At 49.0% G+C, this 17,211-nt stretch overlaps 1 protein-coding gene across 5 annotated transcripts in view; it reads left to right on the forward strand.

Annotated features, from left to right (window-relative positions):
• Window positions 1–17,211, forward strand: part of Rph3al (rabphilin 3A like (without C2 domains)) — a 176,491-nt gene that overhangs the window by 61,673 nt on the left and 97,607 nt on the right. For all 5 annotated transcript variants that reach the window (XM_008828764.3, XM_017797066.2, XM_017797065.2 and 2 more), the window contains 3 exons: window positions 12,462–12,571; window positions 14,511–14,654; window positions 17,082–17,211. In XM_008828764.3, coding sequence (XP_008826986.1) covers window positions 12,483–12,571; window positions 14,511–14,654; window positions 17,082–17,211 — 363 coding nt within the window. In that variant the 5' untranslated portion in view covers window positions 12,462–12,482. The remainder of the gene's footprint in view (window positions 1–12,461; window positions 12,572–14,510; window positions 14,655–17,081) is intronic.

Below are 17,211 nucleotides of genomic sequence, written 5' to 3' on the forward strand. Positions count from 1 at the left end.
GGGAAGTTTAAAATGGTCAGGTCTAGTTAGAAAAGTAGGTGCCTGAGCACCAGTTGCTTGATGCCCAAGAGGGCCTAAGATCAAAACTTCGAGCCCCTTTGTCTGAGAAGAAGTTTAGGAGAAAAAAAGGCTTTCAAAACGTTTTTTCTTTGTCAATGGGGCAAGCCACCTGAAATTCTTTAAATGCTCCAGCAAAGTTGCCCAGCTGGTTTAAGCTAGTTGGGTCAAAACGGGGAGAAAGGTCCCCTAAAGGGTTTTTAGCCAAATTTATAAGAGAATTTATGAATGGGCCCAGCTGGAAACTTCATTTCATTAGAATGTTTAAAAAAAAAATCCTCAGGGCAGGCAAGCTGGCAATCTTGGCAGCTGCCTGGAGGGGATGAATAGTGGGAAGGAAAAAAGCCTTGGGGTCATGCAGGTTTTGAGCCTGCATGGGAGGTCAGACGTGTGGCGGGCTGGCTGGCAGGCACACAGCAGGGAGCAGAAAGCTTTAGTATGGGAGAGAGAAAAGAAGGATACAGAGCATTTGTATGTGTTGTATTGAAGGGTATCAGAAATCATCCCAAGTAAAGTGAGGAACAAAGGCAGCGGAAGAGGAAGGATAAAGACAGGAAAAAAGGATGGAAGACAGCAGACCTTGCAGGCCCAAGGCAAAGGGGCGGGGAGGGGGCGAGATGCCGGTGGTGAGCACCGGGTGGGGGAGCAGGTCCATCAAGGAGACCACAGTGCTGGCCTGGAGTGGTGAAAATCAATGGGAAAGGAGATCAAATGAAGTAGGCAAGGCAGAGTGTTCCCCAGTGAGGAGAGCCAGAAAGAGGTGAGAGCAAAGCAGAGGGCTGGGGAGAGGAGGACAGAGAAAAGAAGTGTACCTGAGAGCCAAGTTAGTGGCATTGGAGAAGTCCAGGAGGGTCCCTTGAAGTAAGAGCCGGGTTTTGGCACCATCTGATAGATAAAAATTTGGTGGAGAATGAGCGAATGGAGGTGGAGGCACCAGGACACAGATAAAACTCCATCAAAATAGGGTTTATTAGCAAATGAACACATATGACAGTCCCTTCTGGGCAGGGAAAATGTCTGCCCAGGTCTTGAGCTGGGGTCTTTTTAAAAAGGGAGGCTTCTGCTTCATGCAGAAGGTGGGAAGATTTTTTTTTTTTTTTAAAGTTGGGTGGGGGGAAGTGGGAGAGCAGGTCTGTTAAAACCTGTCCTCCTTAGAGATCAAAGGGGAAGCCTGCTGTGTTGGCCAAACAGTGGAGAAAAGTCTGCTTCTCTTGACTTCAAAGACCAAGGTGCTTATCAGCTCAGTTCCCTTTTTCAGGCTTGAGAAATCCAAAGTCTGTGGGACCCTGTTGGGGAGGGAGGAGGCTGCTGCTGTTTGAAACCCTAATAAAAACAATAGAGGATGATTCCCCACGGCAACCCTGGGCCTCTGTATACTGTGCACCTAAATGCTGCATGTACACATATGTACCCACACACATGCAAACATGCATATACACATGCACCCCACACGAAAAGGAAAATTAAAAAGAGGGCCAGGCACAGTGGCACATGCCTTTAATCCCAGCACTCAGGAGGCAGACACAGGCAGATCTCTGTGAGTTCAAGGCCAGCCTGGTCTACATAGTGAGTTCCAGGATAGCTGGGGCTACAGGGAGACCCTGTCTCAAAAAAGACAAAAAAAAAAAGAAGAGGGCTGGTGAAATGGCTTGGGTGGTAAAGGCCCTTGCCACCAAACCTGATGACCTGAGTTCAATTCCCAAGACCTATGTGATGGAGGAGAGAACCAACCCCCTAATTGTCCTTTGACTGCCATATGCATGCTGTGGTGTGCATACATGTACGTGCACACACACATACACACACACACACACACACACACACACACACAGAAATAACTCACAACTGTTATTTTAACTGTTTAAAAAAATGTGTCTCAGAGCTAGAGAGATGGCTCATTGGTTCAAAACACTGGCTGTTCCTGCAGAGGACCAGATTTCAAATCCCAGCACCACATGGTGGCTAACAACCATCTATAACTCTAATTCCAGGGGATCTGATGCCTTCTCTGTCCTCTTTGGGCACTGCACAATATGGGTGTACTTACATTTATGCAGGCATAACACTGATTCACATAAAATAAAAATAAAATTTTAAAAATTTGTTAAATGTGTCCCAGGTGAGAGGATGTGGGGCCAAGCTGAGCACCTGGATGTGGGGGCCAAGGCTGAGCACCAGGTTTCCAGTGGTTGGAGCAGGGTTTGTGCAGGGTGGTGGTGGCAGGTAAGACTCCGGGGGGTACTCTGGATCAGATCATGGATCCACCCTTGTATGCAGGTTGGCTTTTTCCCCTGTGGTAGTAGGGAGCTATGGAAGGTTTCTGAGCACAGTCTGACCCGGACTCTAAGGAAGATCTCTCTGGTTCCACATGAAGGGGTTGAGAGTGAGCCCCAGGAAACCTGAAGTCTGACTAGGGAGCCTGGCCACAGTAGAGCAGAAGGGAATTTGAGCAGGAAGAAAAGGGTTGCTCCAAGCAGGCAGCTCTGGCAAGACACACACGACCGGGCAGGGTTTAGGGACATGTGTCATCACAAACTCTTCAGGTCGTTCCAAGACACTTCTGAGTGAGTGGTCCCTTTGGGTTCCCGATGGGCCTCGGAGGCTGCCTGTTTGAATCTTTCTTCCTCCCAGAACAGCCTGCCAGGTGGGGGCTGTTGCTGTCTGGGCTCACCTTATCTCAAAGCTATCATCCTGTTTTCCGTATCATAGTAACAGAGCAGATGTCAGGGCCTGTTGCTAAGGATTCCTTGGAATATTAATACCCCAGTGTAGAGCTAAGGGCTCTCACTCTGTGCCTGGAGGCCTCAGGAAGCATTTGCATGGAGGCAAGTACTCTTTTATGTTTGTCCTAGCTTTCTCTTCCTCCTTGACACCCCCATCTCCTCTCCTGTCACCCCCAGCCTGTGTACAGCTAGCTGTCTTGAGGTGACAAACTCAACAGTAGCAAATGTGTACCCACTCTCCCTCCCACACCAGGGTAGATGTGATTAATGGATCACCGCATTCTTTCAAATGGGGGTTGGATGGGGGCTGCGACTCCTCTCTGGTTAATGGCTCAGATTTCACACTCAGAATGAAATCTCCAAAAGCCACCTGCTCTGTGCCCAGATCTTCCCACCCCTTCTCTTCTGGGCCCTTCCTCAGGTGGTGGGGGCAGGGGAGGGTTTTTTAACTGGCCTCTGTCTCCCATTCACTTCCCGGAATCTAGACTTCTGACTTTTCCACAACTGGAAAATCAAACCTAATGGTTCTGAGGAGTTTGGCTGGAGGTTGAGGTCAAGATAAGGATTTTGTTTGCCGATGCTGTTTATGAGCGTTGCCATGTTAATGCACGCAACAACCACCCCTAAGTGAGGTTGTTTTCTGCCAACATTTACAGCTTTCCCCTCGGCCTGTGGGTCAGCTGGGCCATGCGCTTCATTTAAGCATCTCAGTTCAGTGGCTCAGGCCTCTCTGTATGTGGCAGTTAAGAGCCAGGACCTGTGCTGAGTAGTGGCTTGTGCTCACCTTTTACACTTGGGTGCCTCCCCAGGACACACTGTCCTCCCACCCTCCCGTCCACCTGTGTCTTCCTCGTTTCTTTCCTTACACAGTGATAGTATGGCCTGGGCTTTGTGGTCTGTTTCTTGTGAGGTCTCTAGTGGAGTTACAGTGTGACTTCAGTAAAGCAAACCTTGGCCAAACAGATCAGCTGGTCTTGAGCACACAGTCTGCCTCTTGTTCACAGTGCTGCTCAGATCCAACAGTTCTGTAAGAGTTGGTTCATTTTCCCCACACTCTGGAGTACACTTGGCTGAATCAGCAAAAGGGTCCCTGGATGAAATAAGTGAAAATTCCAAGGAGAAGTATGAGTGGGAAGGAGCTCCTCTTGCTTGGCCAGTTGCCTGTGCCCCTCCCCACCCTGGTGTGAGGCAGGGGCTCTGTGTCTCTGTGTCATGTGTCTCCAAGAGCAGACTGTTTGACTCTCCAAGTATCTGTTTCGAAGCCTGGTATGTGTTGGAGACAGCTGTGAGTGGTTTTCACCCTATCATGGATGATGGCCAGGTTGGAGGTTGGGGGGTCAGGCAGCAGTTTTCCTGGGCATGGCTGTGTGTCATAGGACTGTGCTCTCCAAGTCCTTCCTGGGGCCCAGGGTTGGGGCACCACCACCTCTCTCTCTTTTACATAAGCCTTTGGTATTTGTTTGCCTGCTTGTTTTATATGGTGCCGGGGATAGAACCCAGAGCCTTGTGCATGCTAGGCAAGGGGTCTACCACTAAGCTACATTCCCAACCCTCTCGCTCTGTTTTAGAGAACATTCAACTGGCTAGCTGTTAACATGACCAGCTAGGGCCCATTCAACCACCCAAGGTGGTAAAGCTGGTGGTGCTGGTTCTACCAACTCCAAGCTAAGGAGATAGAATCCCTCTTTAAAATAGAGGCAAGATTTTGCAACAAGGACATGTTTGGGGTGGGGTGTAAATGACTGGAACGTGTACTGTTTAACCCAATTCATTACAGCTAGGCTTTTGCAAGACTACAAAATCCATATTAGCCTGACAGGAACCAACTGCCTCCAACAGATTTTTCCTGGTGGACAATTCTAGATGCACTTTGGAGAAAGCAGGCAGGAAGCCTGCAGCTCATAGCTCTAAGTGGCTCTGAGCCTTACTGGAGAAAAGCTGACTCAAAATTGTGTTTCCAAAAAATGCACACTCCACATCTCTTTTGAGAATTTAACCTAAGGTAGTCATCAGAGATGGGCATAAAGATGTATCTCTCAGGATATTTGTTTTAGTGTTAAGTTTATAAAGGAAATAATCAGCATGTCCCCAAACAGGGAAATGGTGAAATACATCTAGAATACTATGTTATAATTAAAAGTCATAATTTTGAGGAATTTTAATAATGTGGGAAATTATGATGTAGTAGTAACCAGAATAAACAAGGTAGATAATAAGGAACCAATTTTATTTAAAATTGTGTGCAAGTCCTTGGGAAGAATTAGAAAGTACTTAACCCATTAAGATGTTGGGTGTCATCATGGGGAAGGGGTTATGAGTGAATTTGGCATATTTTTCTCTGTCGTGTGTGCGTGTGTGTGTGTTGGGGAGCATGTACCATGGTGTACACATGTGGTCAGAGGACAACTTTCAGGAGTTGGTGCTCTCTTTTAACCATGTAGGTCCTGAGTTTTGACCTCAGGCTGCCTAGCTTGGCGGCAAGCATCCTTACCCACTGAGCCATCTCACTGGCCCCTGTTTTTTCTTTTTTCAAATTTATTTTTTATTTTTATGTGTATGAATTTTTGCTTGCATGTATTTAAGTGGATCACATGCAGGCAATGCCTGAGAAGACCAGAAGAGGGCGTTGGATCTCCTGGAACTGGAATTACAGAAGTTTGTGGATGCTGGGAACCAAATCTGGGTCCTTTGCAAGAGCAGCCAGTGTTCTTAGCCACTAAGGCATCTCTCCAGCCCCTGCTTTTTCTTTATAATACACTATCCCACAGTGCCCAGGGCCTGAGGCTTTGCTCAGTGAAGACAAGTCCACCTCAACCTGAGGCTTTTGCCTTGGGTGATAAACACCCAGGATGACCAGTATTTGACTTTGGAGAGAGAATTGATTTTCTAACAATAAAGTGTTTGTTTTTACAGATCTTGTTCAGAAAGTTTCCAGGGGGTTTTGAATCTGTCCCCTAGGAATTTTCTCAGGAAATCAGCACAAGTCACTCATGTCTCTGCCCGCCCCCAGCACTCCCTGAGCCTCCACACTAAGGGACTCCTGCATGCATCTACTAGATACAGCCTTCACTCAGCTTGTCTCACCCCGCATGGGGTTGAGAGATACTGGGAGGCAGCTGCTTCCCTTCGAAGGGCCAGTGGGTGCACAGCCTCTTCAGGGAAATCAGCTCAGCTGTCAGGCAGAGCCATCTACCACTTCAAGATTCCCCATGGGTTGCCTGTCTATGAGCCAACCAGTCACAGAGCCTGGCTAGAGCCTGCCTCATCTGTTCTTTGCACATCTGGTTTGTTTTGCTGAACTTCCCTTATCTGGGAAGAGCTATGAAACTCAGCTCAGTTTGGCAGATAATCACTGTAGCAGACCCAGCGCTAGGCAACTGGGATGCAGAGGGACAATGACACAGAGCCCTGGAAGCCACAATGTAGGGGTAGAGAGGGTGGGAATGTCACTGCAGTAGGACAAGGACCTCTGAGCCCATTTCCTGCAGCCTTGACTTGTGTTCACACACAGCCACTGTACATGCGCACACACACACACACACACACACACACACACACACACACACACACACACACACACACACACACACACAAATGTGCGCGCGCGCATGCCTCCTCTTCAGCCTCTTGCCTGTCACAGCTAACAAGACCTCAGAGACCCTGTGTGCTGCCTCTCGCTGGTTCATAGACAAAATGACTGGAGCCCCACACAGCTAACCTTCTGTCCATTGACCTCTATTCCCCTCCAGGTTAGTTCCATTCCTCTCTCCTGAATAGGTGCATTCATGTGCTCTCATCTACCTCCTATCAGCCCTTATTTTGTTCTCACATAAGTTATTAACACAAGGGCACAGCACACACTTAGCACTCATAATATCGCTACTGGAAGACTCTGATTCTCTCTTTCTCTCTGTGCATGTGCCACTGAGTTAGTTATACCCCCAGCCCTCGTATATTTTTAAATTTTATGTGTATGAATGTTTTGTCTGCACAATATAAGTGTACCACTGAGTGCAATGCCTGAGAAAACCAGAAGAGGGCATTGGATCCCCTGGAACTGGAGTTATAGACAGTTTTTAGCCACCATATGGGTACTGGGAACTGAACCTGGGTCCTCTGCAAAAGCAGGTAATGCTCTTAACTGCTGCACCATCTCTTTAGCCCCTGAACCCTTGATTTTTTTGTTTGAAACAGTATCTTGCTAATGTAGCTCAGGCTGGCCTTGAACTCTTAAGAGTGTGTGGGCTGTAGTCCTACCTGAGACCCTCTAGGAAGAACAGAGTTAGATGGTGATATTCATCTGGTTTGGCAGAGGAACACCTAGATAGAGGGGGGTGCCAGGGAATGGAGTGGCCTGGAAAGACCCTAATTTACTGCCAAGCCAGGGATCTGGCAGCCAGCTCAACCTGAAGAGGTTTACTGAAGCCAAGCTGGCTCCATGGCAGGTTCCTAAAACAGGCCTCCTCTGGTTCCTCATCCAGTTGCTCTTCCTGTCACCCATCTGTCTTGAGGTGGCTCTGTTTGAAGGATGGACAGCTGTGCCTTCTGAGGTGCCTACAACAGCCTGAAGTGGGCACAACAGTCCCAGAGCTGGGACCTGAATTATCCTGTTCTCTTGTCTCTGACATTTGCTTGGAGTGCCTCCTGTGGACATACTCAGCTGTGACTTGCCATCCCTGCCCAGCCAAAGCCATGACCCCAAGCCATGGAAGCAACATCCCTCCCTCTCCTTTGATCTCCCCATAGCATTTGACTGTGGGCTTGTCTGTCCTGAAACTCCAGCAGTGAGAGGGCTGGGGGTTGTAAGGGATGCAGTGCTCCCCTGTCTGCATCCATAGACTGAACTGGGCAAGGGCCTAGTCCCCACTCCCCAGGTTGGAGCAGCCCCTAGCCTCCTGCTCAGGATCTGCCACCAGCCTTGCCATGTACTCTCCATGCACTGGGCAGGGAGAATCAGGTGCTGGAATCGCACAGAGCAGTCATGCCAGCCTGTCCATTCCAGCTCCCTTGGGTACCACTGGGGAAACAGAAGCCCCAGGAAAGTCATTGACTAGCTCCTAGATTTCTACTAACTGCACGAACACCTGTGGGTCATTTCTTCTGGTGTTTTTTTTCTTCCCATCTTCCTCATTGCCACAAAGCCCACCCTCCATGCTCAGGTGACCTTAGGCAGAGGAAGCAGTACCAGTTCAAAGGCTGGCAGACCAGCATAAGAGGTGTGTGGTCTTTTCACATCCTCTAAACCTCTCTTCTCATCTTCCAACAGAAAGAATGATGACTAGATTAGGAACGGTGGAACAGAACAACCCGTGGGTGGCCACAGATTGTATAGACTCCCAGGGGCTCAGAGAACAAGATAAATGTCAGTTTGAGGGGTTCGCAGGTCTTTGAGCCTGAAACTGGCCCCACTAGGAAGGGAACCATAGAGGACGATGCATTCATTCTGGAAGATTTGCGGGGGTGACTGGTTGGAAGCTGTAAGGAACACCTCCATCTTCTGGTTCCTCTGCGTTCCCAGCATCAGGACCCTGCTTGCTCTACCCACCTGCCCCTCTATAACTTTTGTTTTAGAAGGTTCTGTAGAAGATGAGGTCTTTGCATGGGAGAGCCCCTTGCTTCTGTCTCCCAGGGTCCTCCAATTACTCCTCTGAGTCTAGAATGGTCAGCAGAGAGGCCACCTCCTTTCTGTGTCCAGTCACAACAGGGCTTGGCTGTCAGGCTCAGGCATTGCTGCCCTGGGCAATTGGCCTGGGGTATGGCACCCCCTGCAGGTGGGGCTAGAGCTGTGCAGTCTTATAGAACCTGCTCTACCCAGGCACAGTCCTTCCCTTTCTTCAAGCTCCCAGAATGTTACAAAGGAAAAAAGAAAGCATGAGTTGTATGTTTTAAATGTTTACTTTGAACAGAGTAACGCATTTCACAGCCCCATGGCAGTGTGACTATGCCATTCACAAGATACCAGAAATTGAAACAAAAACAACAAACTCCACTGGGGATGGGGACAGGTTTAAAGTTGTCTGATGTGTCGTGAGCCGGGACTCTGTCCAGCAGAGTCCAGGAAAGACGACACAAACACCAAGGTGAGGTTCAAGCTTCTGTTTCTCTTCCTTCCTTTATTCTCTCTTATTCTCCCTCATATTCTCTTCATTATCTCACCCACTATGATGCTGCTGCTTCTCGTTCCTCTTGTGTCTCTTGTGTCTGTGTGCGTCTGTCTGTGTCTGCGTCTGTCCCTATGTCTAATACTCCAGCTCTTCATATAGCGTTTCCAACAGCCCTCCCCCCAGCCAGGACCAATCACGGCACACACACGTGCAGCGGGCAGGCAGAGTGCAGCTCATTGGCCACGTAGCAAGATCATCAGGCGGGCAGCACCTGTTCGGGCTCACCATGCTTGGAGTTGGAGTAAACAAGCAAGGGGCACGAGCCTTGGCAATCAGCCAAGAGTTGAAGTAAACAGCACGAGGCTTGGCAGCCAGCCAGGGCGCCATCATTGGCTGGCTCGGCCGTGCTCGCTTCCCACATGATGAATGTGTTGTATTTGTTTTGGGGTTTGGGGCTTTTTTTCACATTTTATTTATTTTGTGGTGGGGACAAGTGCCATGTCACACATGTAGAGGTCAGAGCACAACTTGTGGTTCTCTCCTCTCACTATGTGGGGCCCAGGCTGTCAGGCATGGTGGAACCTTTACCTGCTGAAACATATCTCGCCCTGAATATGTCATTTTTTGGCCCACCTGTCTTCCTGGACTGTACCTTAGCCCATTTGGGAGCAGTCTAGAGGTGACTGGACTGCCTGGGGAGCCTCTATGCATGGTTCACTGGGGGGTTCTTTTCTAAAGTGGCCCAAGGCTGGATGTCAGGTCCAACTGGAAGGTCAGGTGTCCGGATGGGCCTCTGGGATGGAAACTGAGGTCTGCCTGTCAGCTGTAGTCCACATGCTGCCTCCTGGTGGTCATCATGGACATGGGCCACAGTGGTCTGGAAGGGCAGTCTAGCGTGGTTCAAGAATCTCTAAGGGTCCCCAACACCTTTTAGGGGTCCATGAGGTCAAAACTATTTTCCTTATAATAAAATTCTTGGCCTCTTTCACAAATATGCAGAAAATGGAGAGTCCTTAGTCTTTAAAAATACCATCTTTTGAATTTAGTGTAGTGTCAAGGAAAAATATCTACTATTCCCTAGAAAAGCTGTTAGACTACTCATCTGCCTTCCAACTGTCCTACATATCCGTGAGAGCTTGGATGTCTTCCACGAACTTAAACAGAAAACAAAGGTTGAAGGAAAAGTCAGATAGGAACACCCAGCCATCTTTGGTTAAGCCAAAAATCAAATCAAGTTGTAAAAATGTAGAACAATACCATTCCTCTCTCATTATTTACCTTTGAGTTGAAAACTCAGGGATTTTTGTCTTCATAAAGTACATAAATTATGGCCCAGCCTAGTGGCATACACCTATAATCCCAGCACTGAGGAGGCAGAGGCAGGTGGATCTCTGAGATCGAGACCAGCCTGGTCTACATAGCAAATTCAGACCAGCTTGGGCTACAGGGAGACCCTATCTCAAAAAAACCAACCAAACAAACAAACAAAAATACATAAATTATGTGAATACCTAATAGGTTTACTATCTCTAGTGGAAGTTTTTAGATTTCTCAGTTTGAAATCCTAAGATAATAAAATATCAGTAGATGTAGCTCATATATTTTGGAATGTTCAAAAAAATTTAATTTTTAAAAAATATTTTATTATTTTTATTTTATGTGTATGAGTGTATTGCCTGTATGTAGGTGAGTACCTCTGTGTCGTGCAATGCTGCGGAGGTCAGAAGAGGGCATTGGATCACCTAGAGCTGGAGTTACGGACAGTTGTTAGCTGCCATGTGTGTGCTGGGATTTGAACCCCAGTCTTCTGCAAGAGCAGTCAGTGCTCTTAACCACTGAGCCATCTCTCCAGCCCCTCAAAAATTCTTTAAAAATTATTGTGTGTGTATATATGATGTGTGTGTTGGAGAGGGGAACATGTGTATACTACATACACTTAGGAGGTCAGAGGACAACTTTGTAGAGTCAGTTCTCTCTTTCCACCTTTACATGAGTTCTGGGGATTGAACTCAGGTCCTCAGGCTTACACAGCAAGTGCTTTACTCATTGAGCCATTTCACTAATCCCCAAAGCTGTTTTTTTAAAAAAAGAATATCTAAGGCGTTATAATTCACATATTGTAACCATTACCACTATCTGATTCCAGAACGTTTTCCTCTGTCCTTGAAGAGACCCTGGAGCTGTTAGCAATCACTCTCCTCTTGTGCCAACCCTGATAACCATGAATCTACTTTCTGTCTCTATAAATTTGCCTCTTCAGAGCACTTCCTATGAATAGGACCATACAGCATATGATCTTTGGACAAGCCTAGCTTTTTCACATAGTGTAATGTTTTCAAGGTTCAACCATACTATAGCAGGTATAAGAAATTCATTCCTCTTTTCCATAGCCAAATAATATCCCTATGCATGGACAGAGCACACATCAACCTTTATCAGTTGATGAATGTTTTAGTTGTTCCTACTTTGGGGTCTATTATGAATAATGTGTCTGGGAACATTTGTGTACATGTTTTCGTGGACATGAGTTTTCAATATTCTTAGGTATATACCTGGGGCAGTTGAAATTCTTGTTCATGTGGTAAGTCTGTGGTTAACATTTTGAGACAATATCAAACAAATTTCTAATCTCAATTTTTTTTGGTCTTTTTGAGACAGGGTCTCCCTGTAACCCCAGCTGTCCTGGAACTCACTATGTAGACCAGGTTAGCCTTGAACTCACAGAGAGCTGCCTGCCTCTGTCTCCCAAGAGCTGGGATTAAAAGCATGCACCACCACCCCAGGCAATATATTTTTTTAAGTATATAAAGGAGTCCTGAGTTTGCAAACCACTGGTCTGGGTTGGATGAGCCCAGGGGAGTGTGGATCTCACAATCCCTCTTCCTTGTACACACTAGCCCAAGCTCATCCCCCCCCATACACACACATGTGCATAGGGAACATATTCCTTCAGAAGGCACAAACAACAAACAGTGTCTTCATAATAGACAGAATTGGTCCTCTCTTATTGGTTCTCTCTAGTGACACAGAGAAAGCCAGCTAAGGTAGAGTATTCATGCTCTGGAGCAGGGTCTTTCCCTACAGGATTGTTAGGGACAGTCCTTGTGGACAGTGACTCTTGTCCTGGCTGCCACCCTACTCCTTGCCCTCTGAAGGGCCCCATGGCTTTGGTAGGAACCACTTAGGGCCATGGAGCTGCTGTTCTGTCCCACCCCAGTAGGGGAGCATCATGGGTTTGCCTCAGGTATCTTGGTGTCTTCCCACAGGCTGGGCCCTCAGCTAGGGGTGGGAAGTGGCAGGAGTTTGATGCACTATAGGGCTCGACAGCTGAGTTAAAAGTTGCTGAAGGTGTGCCTCTCCTTTCCCTTCTGATTCTCATCCTTTGGTGAACTGCCTGTCATGTCTACTCTGGTCACTTAACCAAGTGACCATCTAGTCACCCCTCCCAGGATTCTGAGCCTTTGGAAAGCATCTTTGAAGGAGGCCTTCACTGGAGGCGTGAGAGTCCAGCACCAGTGGTCAGCAGGGACCCCATCAGCGCCCCAGCCAGTGATGCACCCTCTCTTTTCCCTCTTAGATGTGACCTCTACCCTGGGCTATGCTCCCAGCCATGGCTGACACCATCTTCAGCAGCGGGAATGATCAGTGGGTTTGCCCCAATGATCGGCAACTTGCCCTGCGAGCCAAGTGAGTACCTCCATCCGGGCAGCCCTTCCTTCGCTCTCTGCCTGCTGCCTTCCTTCCTCTCTCTGCCAAGGTTCATGCCCAGGGAGTAGAAATTTGGAGAGAAGTATCTGTCAAATGCATGCCACTCTGGACCCATGGACACTTACCTACCATGTGGAACTAACTCATCACCACTTCTCAGATGAGGAAATTGAGACCTGAACTTCTTGCTTGTGTCACTTGTGAATGGCCAGTTTGGGACCCACATCTGGGTCCAGCCAACTCCCACGCCTGTGTTCTATCACTAGCCACAGGGTGCAAGGCCTCCTTGTTGGTCCTGTCTCCTGTCACTGAGCCCTAGGTTCCACAGGCCCTTGCAGCAGGAAGCTTGTGGACTCTGGATGTCCCCTTCAGAGCTCAGAGCAAAGCACAGTGGGACAGTACAGGACACAGGGTTGTTCTATGAGTGAATAGCTCCCCTCATCAGAGACCACAGCCAGCCCACAACATATCTCTCCATTGCTCTCAGCAGGGCCTCTACCCTTCCATGGTTCCCTCATGTCCATTGGCGTAGAGGGGGGAGGGTCCAATTTTCTGGTTCTTGGCAACCTTCAGTTCTGGTTAGGTAGACCATCTCCCCCTGCTGTGCACCTGTCTGGATGGTAGGGGCTCTCAGATGCCTCTCCTGCCTTCCAGTTCCTTCCCAGCTTTCTAATGGGTGCTGTCCCTGGTAATTGATAGGTCAGGAGCATCCCTACAGCTGTCAAAATGTGTCAGTAACTGGAGCCAGCATTTCCCAGCTGGGACCAAGTTTAAGAAATTTGCAATTAGACGTTATGAGCCTGAGGGGGACAGAGCTGAGACATCAAAGGCAGATAGAAAAATTAATCTGAAACGCCCAGGAAGAGGGGTGTCACGTGTGATTTGCAGGCATCTTTGCCCCACAGCTGACACATCCCCTCATCTGGATGCCTCAGTTCCCTGCACCGCACCCCTGTTCCTCTCCCCATCTCCTCTGACCCAGACGATGAAGCACCCTTCCTGGCAGGGCACATGTTGCTGAGAGCTCATCTCTCGAACTGTGTACAAGAGCCCAGCTGTCCCCTTGACCCCTCCAGTGTCTCTTTCATTTTCCCAACTTCAGCTCTCACCCAGCAGCTGCCAAGAGCTGTCACAGTTACCTTTCAAATGAGCAGGCGTGGGTGTCTCCTCCCTGGTGTGCTGCCCGTAGGCCTGGCAGTTTCAGAGAGGGAGTGATGCAAACACCCCACCGAGGAGCTAGGAGCTGTGCTCAGTGGGCCCCCTGGGAAACCTGAGGAGATTCCAGACCCACTGTCTTTCTACCAGGCACTGAACATTCCTAAACCCCTACTGTGATCCTCTATGTTAAAGCAGAGACAGGGAGAAGAGAGCCCTGTATGGGTACTTAGAGGTGTGCAGTTCTTCTAATGGTGATGATTGGCAGTAGAGCAGGGGTGGAGCATTAACTGGGTCTGGGGACCAAGAGAGACTGCTCTGCAAGTATGATTGAGACCCAGAGAAATAAATGCTCCGTGGAAGTATGTGGGATGTTCCATGCAGAAGGAACAGTCCATGCAAAGCCCCCGACACAGAAGGAACATGGCATGCTTTTGTAGCTTGACAGCGGAGTATGAGGGGTGCACAGGGTAAAAGGCCAAGAGGGAGCTAGGGCCAGTCAGGGCAGGCCCTGGACCTCCAGAGACTCCCCTCCTGGACAGGGTGACAGTGTGTTCCACATTGCATGTAGCACCACTGACACCCAGCGATGGGTACACACCCACAGCACCTTATTGGAACCCTCATTATGGATTCTGGACCACAGCACCTAGGCTTCCCCACCATTCTCAGGCAGGTGGAGGCGGTGGGCTTTGTGGATGCTGTGGGGTACTGGAGTTTACACTGCGCAACCTCACCTCCAGGGGTATGGTTCTCTCCCAAGGCTGCAGACAGGTTGGTCTGTGCACACGTACCAGACAGAGAAGCAGAGGAGGAGCCAGTGCCTAAGCCCTGCGGAGCTAGAGGTCATCCTGCAGGTCATCCAAAGGGCAGAGCGGCTGGATGTCCTGGAGCAGCAGAGAATCGGGTGAGCACAGCCACTGCTCCAGCAGGAAAGCAAGGGTGCTGAGCAGTGAGGCAGCGCACAGGGAGGCTGGCACACTGGGGTCTGGTGCTGCGGGGTGCCAGTGAGCATGAGTCCAAAGGCCCCAGAGTTTTTTGCTGGTCCTTGGAATGTAGGAAGGTGCCCAACCCCCCTGTATGAGCTGGGGGGTCACACTGACCCATGGGCCCCAGACGTGACTGTAAGAATGAGCCTGACAAGTGTGTTGCTGCTTTCGTTTCTGCACACCCTCCACCCAGCCACAGCTCAGCCAAGGGACAGAATCAGGAGGAGGCTCATCACTGAATCATCTCACCCAAGACCCCAGTGGGCAGTGTCCTCCAGCCTGTTCTCAGCCTCTTTCCTGGCCTCTGAGGTCCAGAACAGGCCATGACTCAGTCATCCAACATTTTGGTGTGTCTTTTCATTGTTGTTTAATTACAAAAGCAATTCATGTTTCCTAGATAATTTGAAACATCAGAACTCGGGTAGGAAAGCAGTCATGCCAGTTTGGGCAGGAACTCATTTCAGTCTGTCCTTATTATTTTTCTGTTCATTTTTTTCTGTTACTTATATGGTCGGGTTTTTTTTGTTGTTGTTGTTGTTGTTTGTTTGTTTGTTTGTTTGTTTGTTTTTAAATCAGACACAGTAGAAATGCACAGGTTTAGAAGGCAGTGGTCCTACTGTAAAGATGATAGCTATGCCAACGGTCTCCTGCATGAGCCTCAATCACACGATGGGTCATTATTGTCAGTACAAATGGCTTACATCAGAATGTCTGAGTTTTTCTTTTTTTTTTCTTCTAACCTGGCTTGGACCCTGCTTCTTACTTAACTCCTCCTCCAGGGCCCTGCCAGGCTCCTAGCTGACCTTGAGTGCTGGTGATTGATCCCAGGGGTCTAGGCTCCCCCAGGAGGGTGAGCAGGGAGTGGGTTTCAGGAACCTCATTCAGGCTCCCCTGTGCTGTGGGAGTGTTACTAGTCACCTCCAGCTTTTGCCTTCCCTGAGCTGCCTTAGGAAGTTCCTCCTATTGTCTAATTTCACCGATAAACACTGGGCTGCAGGGTGTGGAATGACTGTAATGTACTGTAATGTGCTATACTGTACTGTACTGTACTGTACTGAATGTACTGTAGTTTAATTGTTCACAGGGAGGAAGCATGTCTTCTGTGTTTATATGAGGCATGGAAATACAAGGCGGACTGACAGAGGGTCCTTGAGAACAAGAGGATCATGCTAGAGCTAGATGAGGAACAGTGTTCACATAGTGCTCAGTACAGGGCATGCAAGTGAGAAGGCCACAATGCTGAGTTAGCGATCCCTCAGACCCCTTAGCAGCACCTTGTCACCTCAAGGAAGTATGAGTCAGTGATAACGGAGCTAATATCAGTCAGGTTTGGAAGTGGACCCTGGCTCACCTCTTGGGAGCTTTGTGACCCCAGCAAGTCACTTTTTAGTCCTTAGCCTCAGTCTTCTCATCTCTAAAATGGGAAATGTAGCCTCTACCTACTGAGGGGGCTGGTGACAATCAGAGGAGATAATACCCATTTGCCCACACTGAGTATCCACTGGGTACCAGAAATAGGGGGGCTGACAAACCAAAATAGAGGCTATAGTCACATGGGGGTGGGTACAACTTACAGTGGGAAGGGCTAGAGGACCCCAGAGGGGTGCCTGTGCAGGTTAAGCTGGGTTCCTGGACACTCAGACCCAAAGCCTGCTGTCACCCTTCACCCTCTCCCTTCTACTCCAGGCTGTCAGTGCTGCCTCTGAGGTGCAGCCCAGGGCCTCTATCCTTCTCCCCAGAGGCCACAGCCTCCTCCTGGCATCCTCCCTTTTACTGTCCTCATTATTCCAGCTTCCACAGAGGCTTAGGAAAATGTCACTTGGATCAAATCACTCCCCGCTTTCAAACTCTTCAGTGACTTCAGATTGAAACCACACTCAAGTCTGTGACCTGCAAACCCCCAGGATCTGCCCTTGCTGGCTCCTCCAGTCTTGCTGTATCCCTGGCTCCCTGTGGCTCATGGAGCAGCAGCCTCTGTGGTGGTTTTACTGGTGACCATTTCTCAGCCCTAACTGAATCCTGTGGCTCAGTTTTTATGTTTTCAGAGTGTCTTCTCTGGTCCCTCATCTTTCTGTCCCAGCTCCCCCTCTGTTGGTTTGTCGTCTTGTTTGTGGATGTCCTCCCTTGTGTCTGGCCTGTTTGCTACAATATTCCCAGTGTCTAGCACATCCTAAGTGCTCAGTTAATGGCAAGTGAACAAATGACTAGGAGTTAGCCAGGGGCAAGGGTAAAGTGGCGAAGAAACACATGTGACATGGCATTGGATTGGGTTCTGTAGCTGTTGTGCAGTCTCCAGGTTGAGGACAGGAATCATGTTCCCTCTGACTCCGTGTTCTATGCTGCAGGCGGCTGGTGGAGCGGCTAGAGACGATGAGGCAGAATGTGATGGGCAACGGCCTCTCCCAGTGTCTGCTCTGCGGGGAGGTGCTGGGTTTCCTGGGCAGCTCGTCCGTATTCTGCAAAGACTGCAGGAAG

The sequence above is a fragment of the Nannospalax galili genome, unplaced genomic scaffold, assembly GCF_000622305.1.
Source record: "Nannospalax galili isolate Female #2095 unplaced genomic scaffold, S.galili_v1.0 scaffold212, whole genome shotgun sequence".
NCBI lineage: Eukaryota > Metazoa > Chordata > Mammalia > Rodentia > Spalacidae > Nannospalax > Nannospalax galili.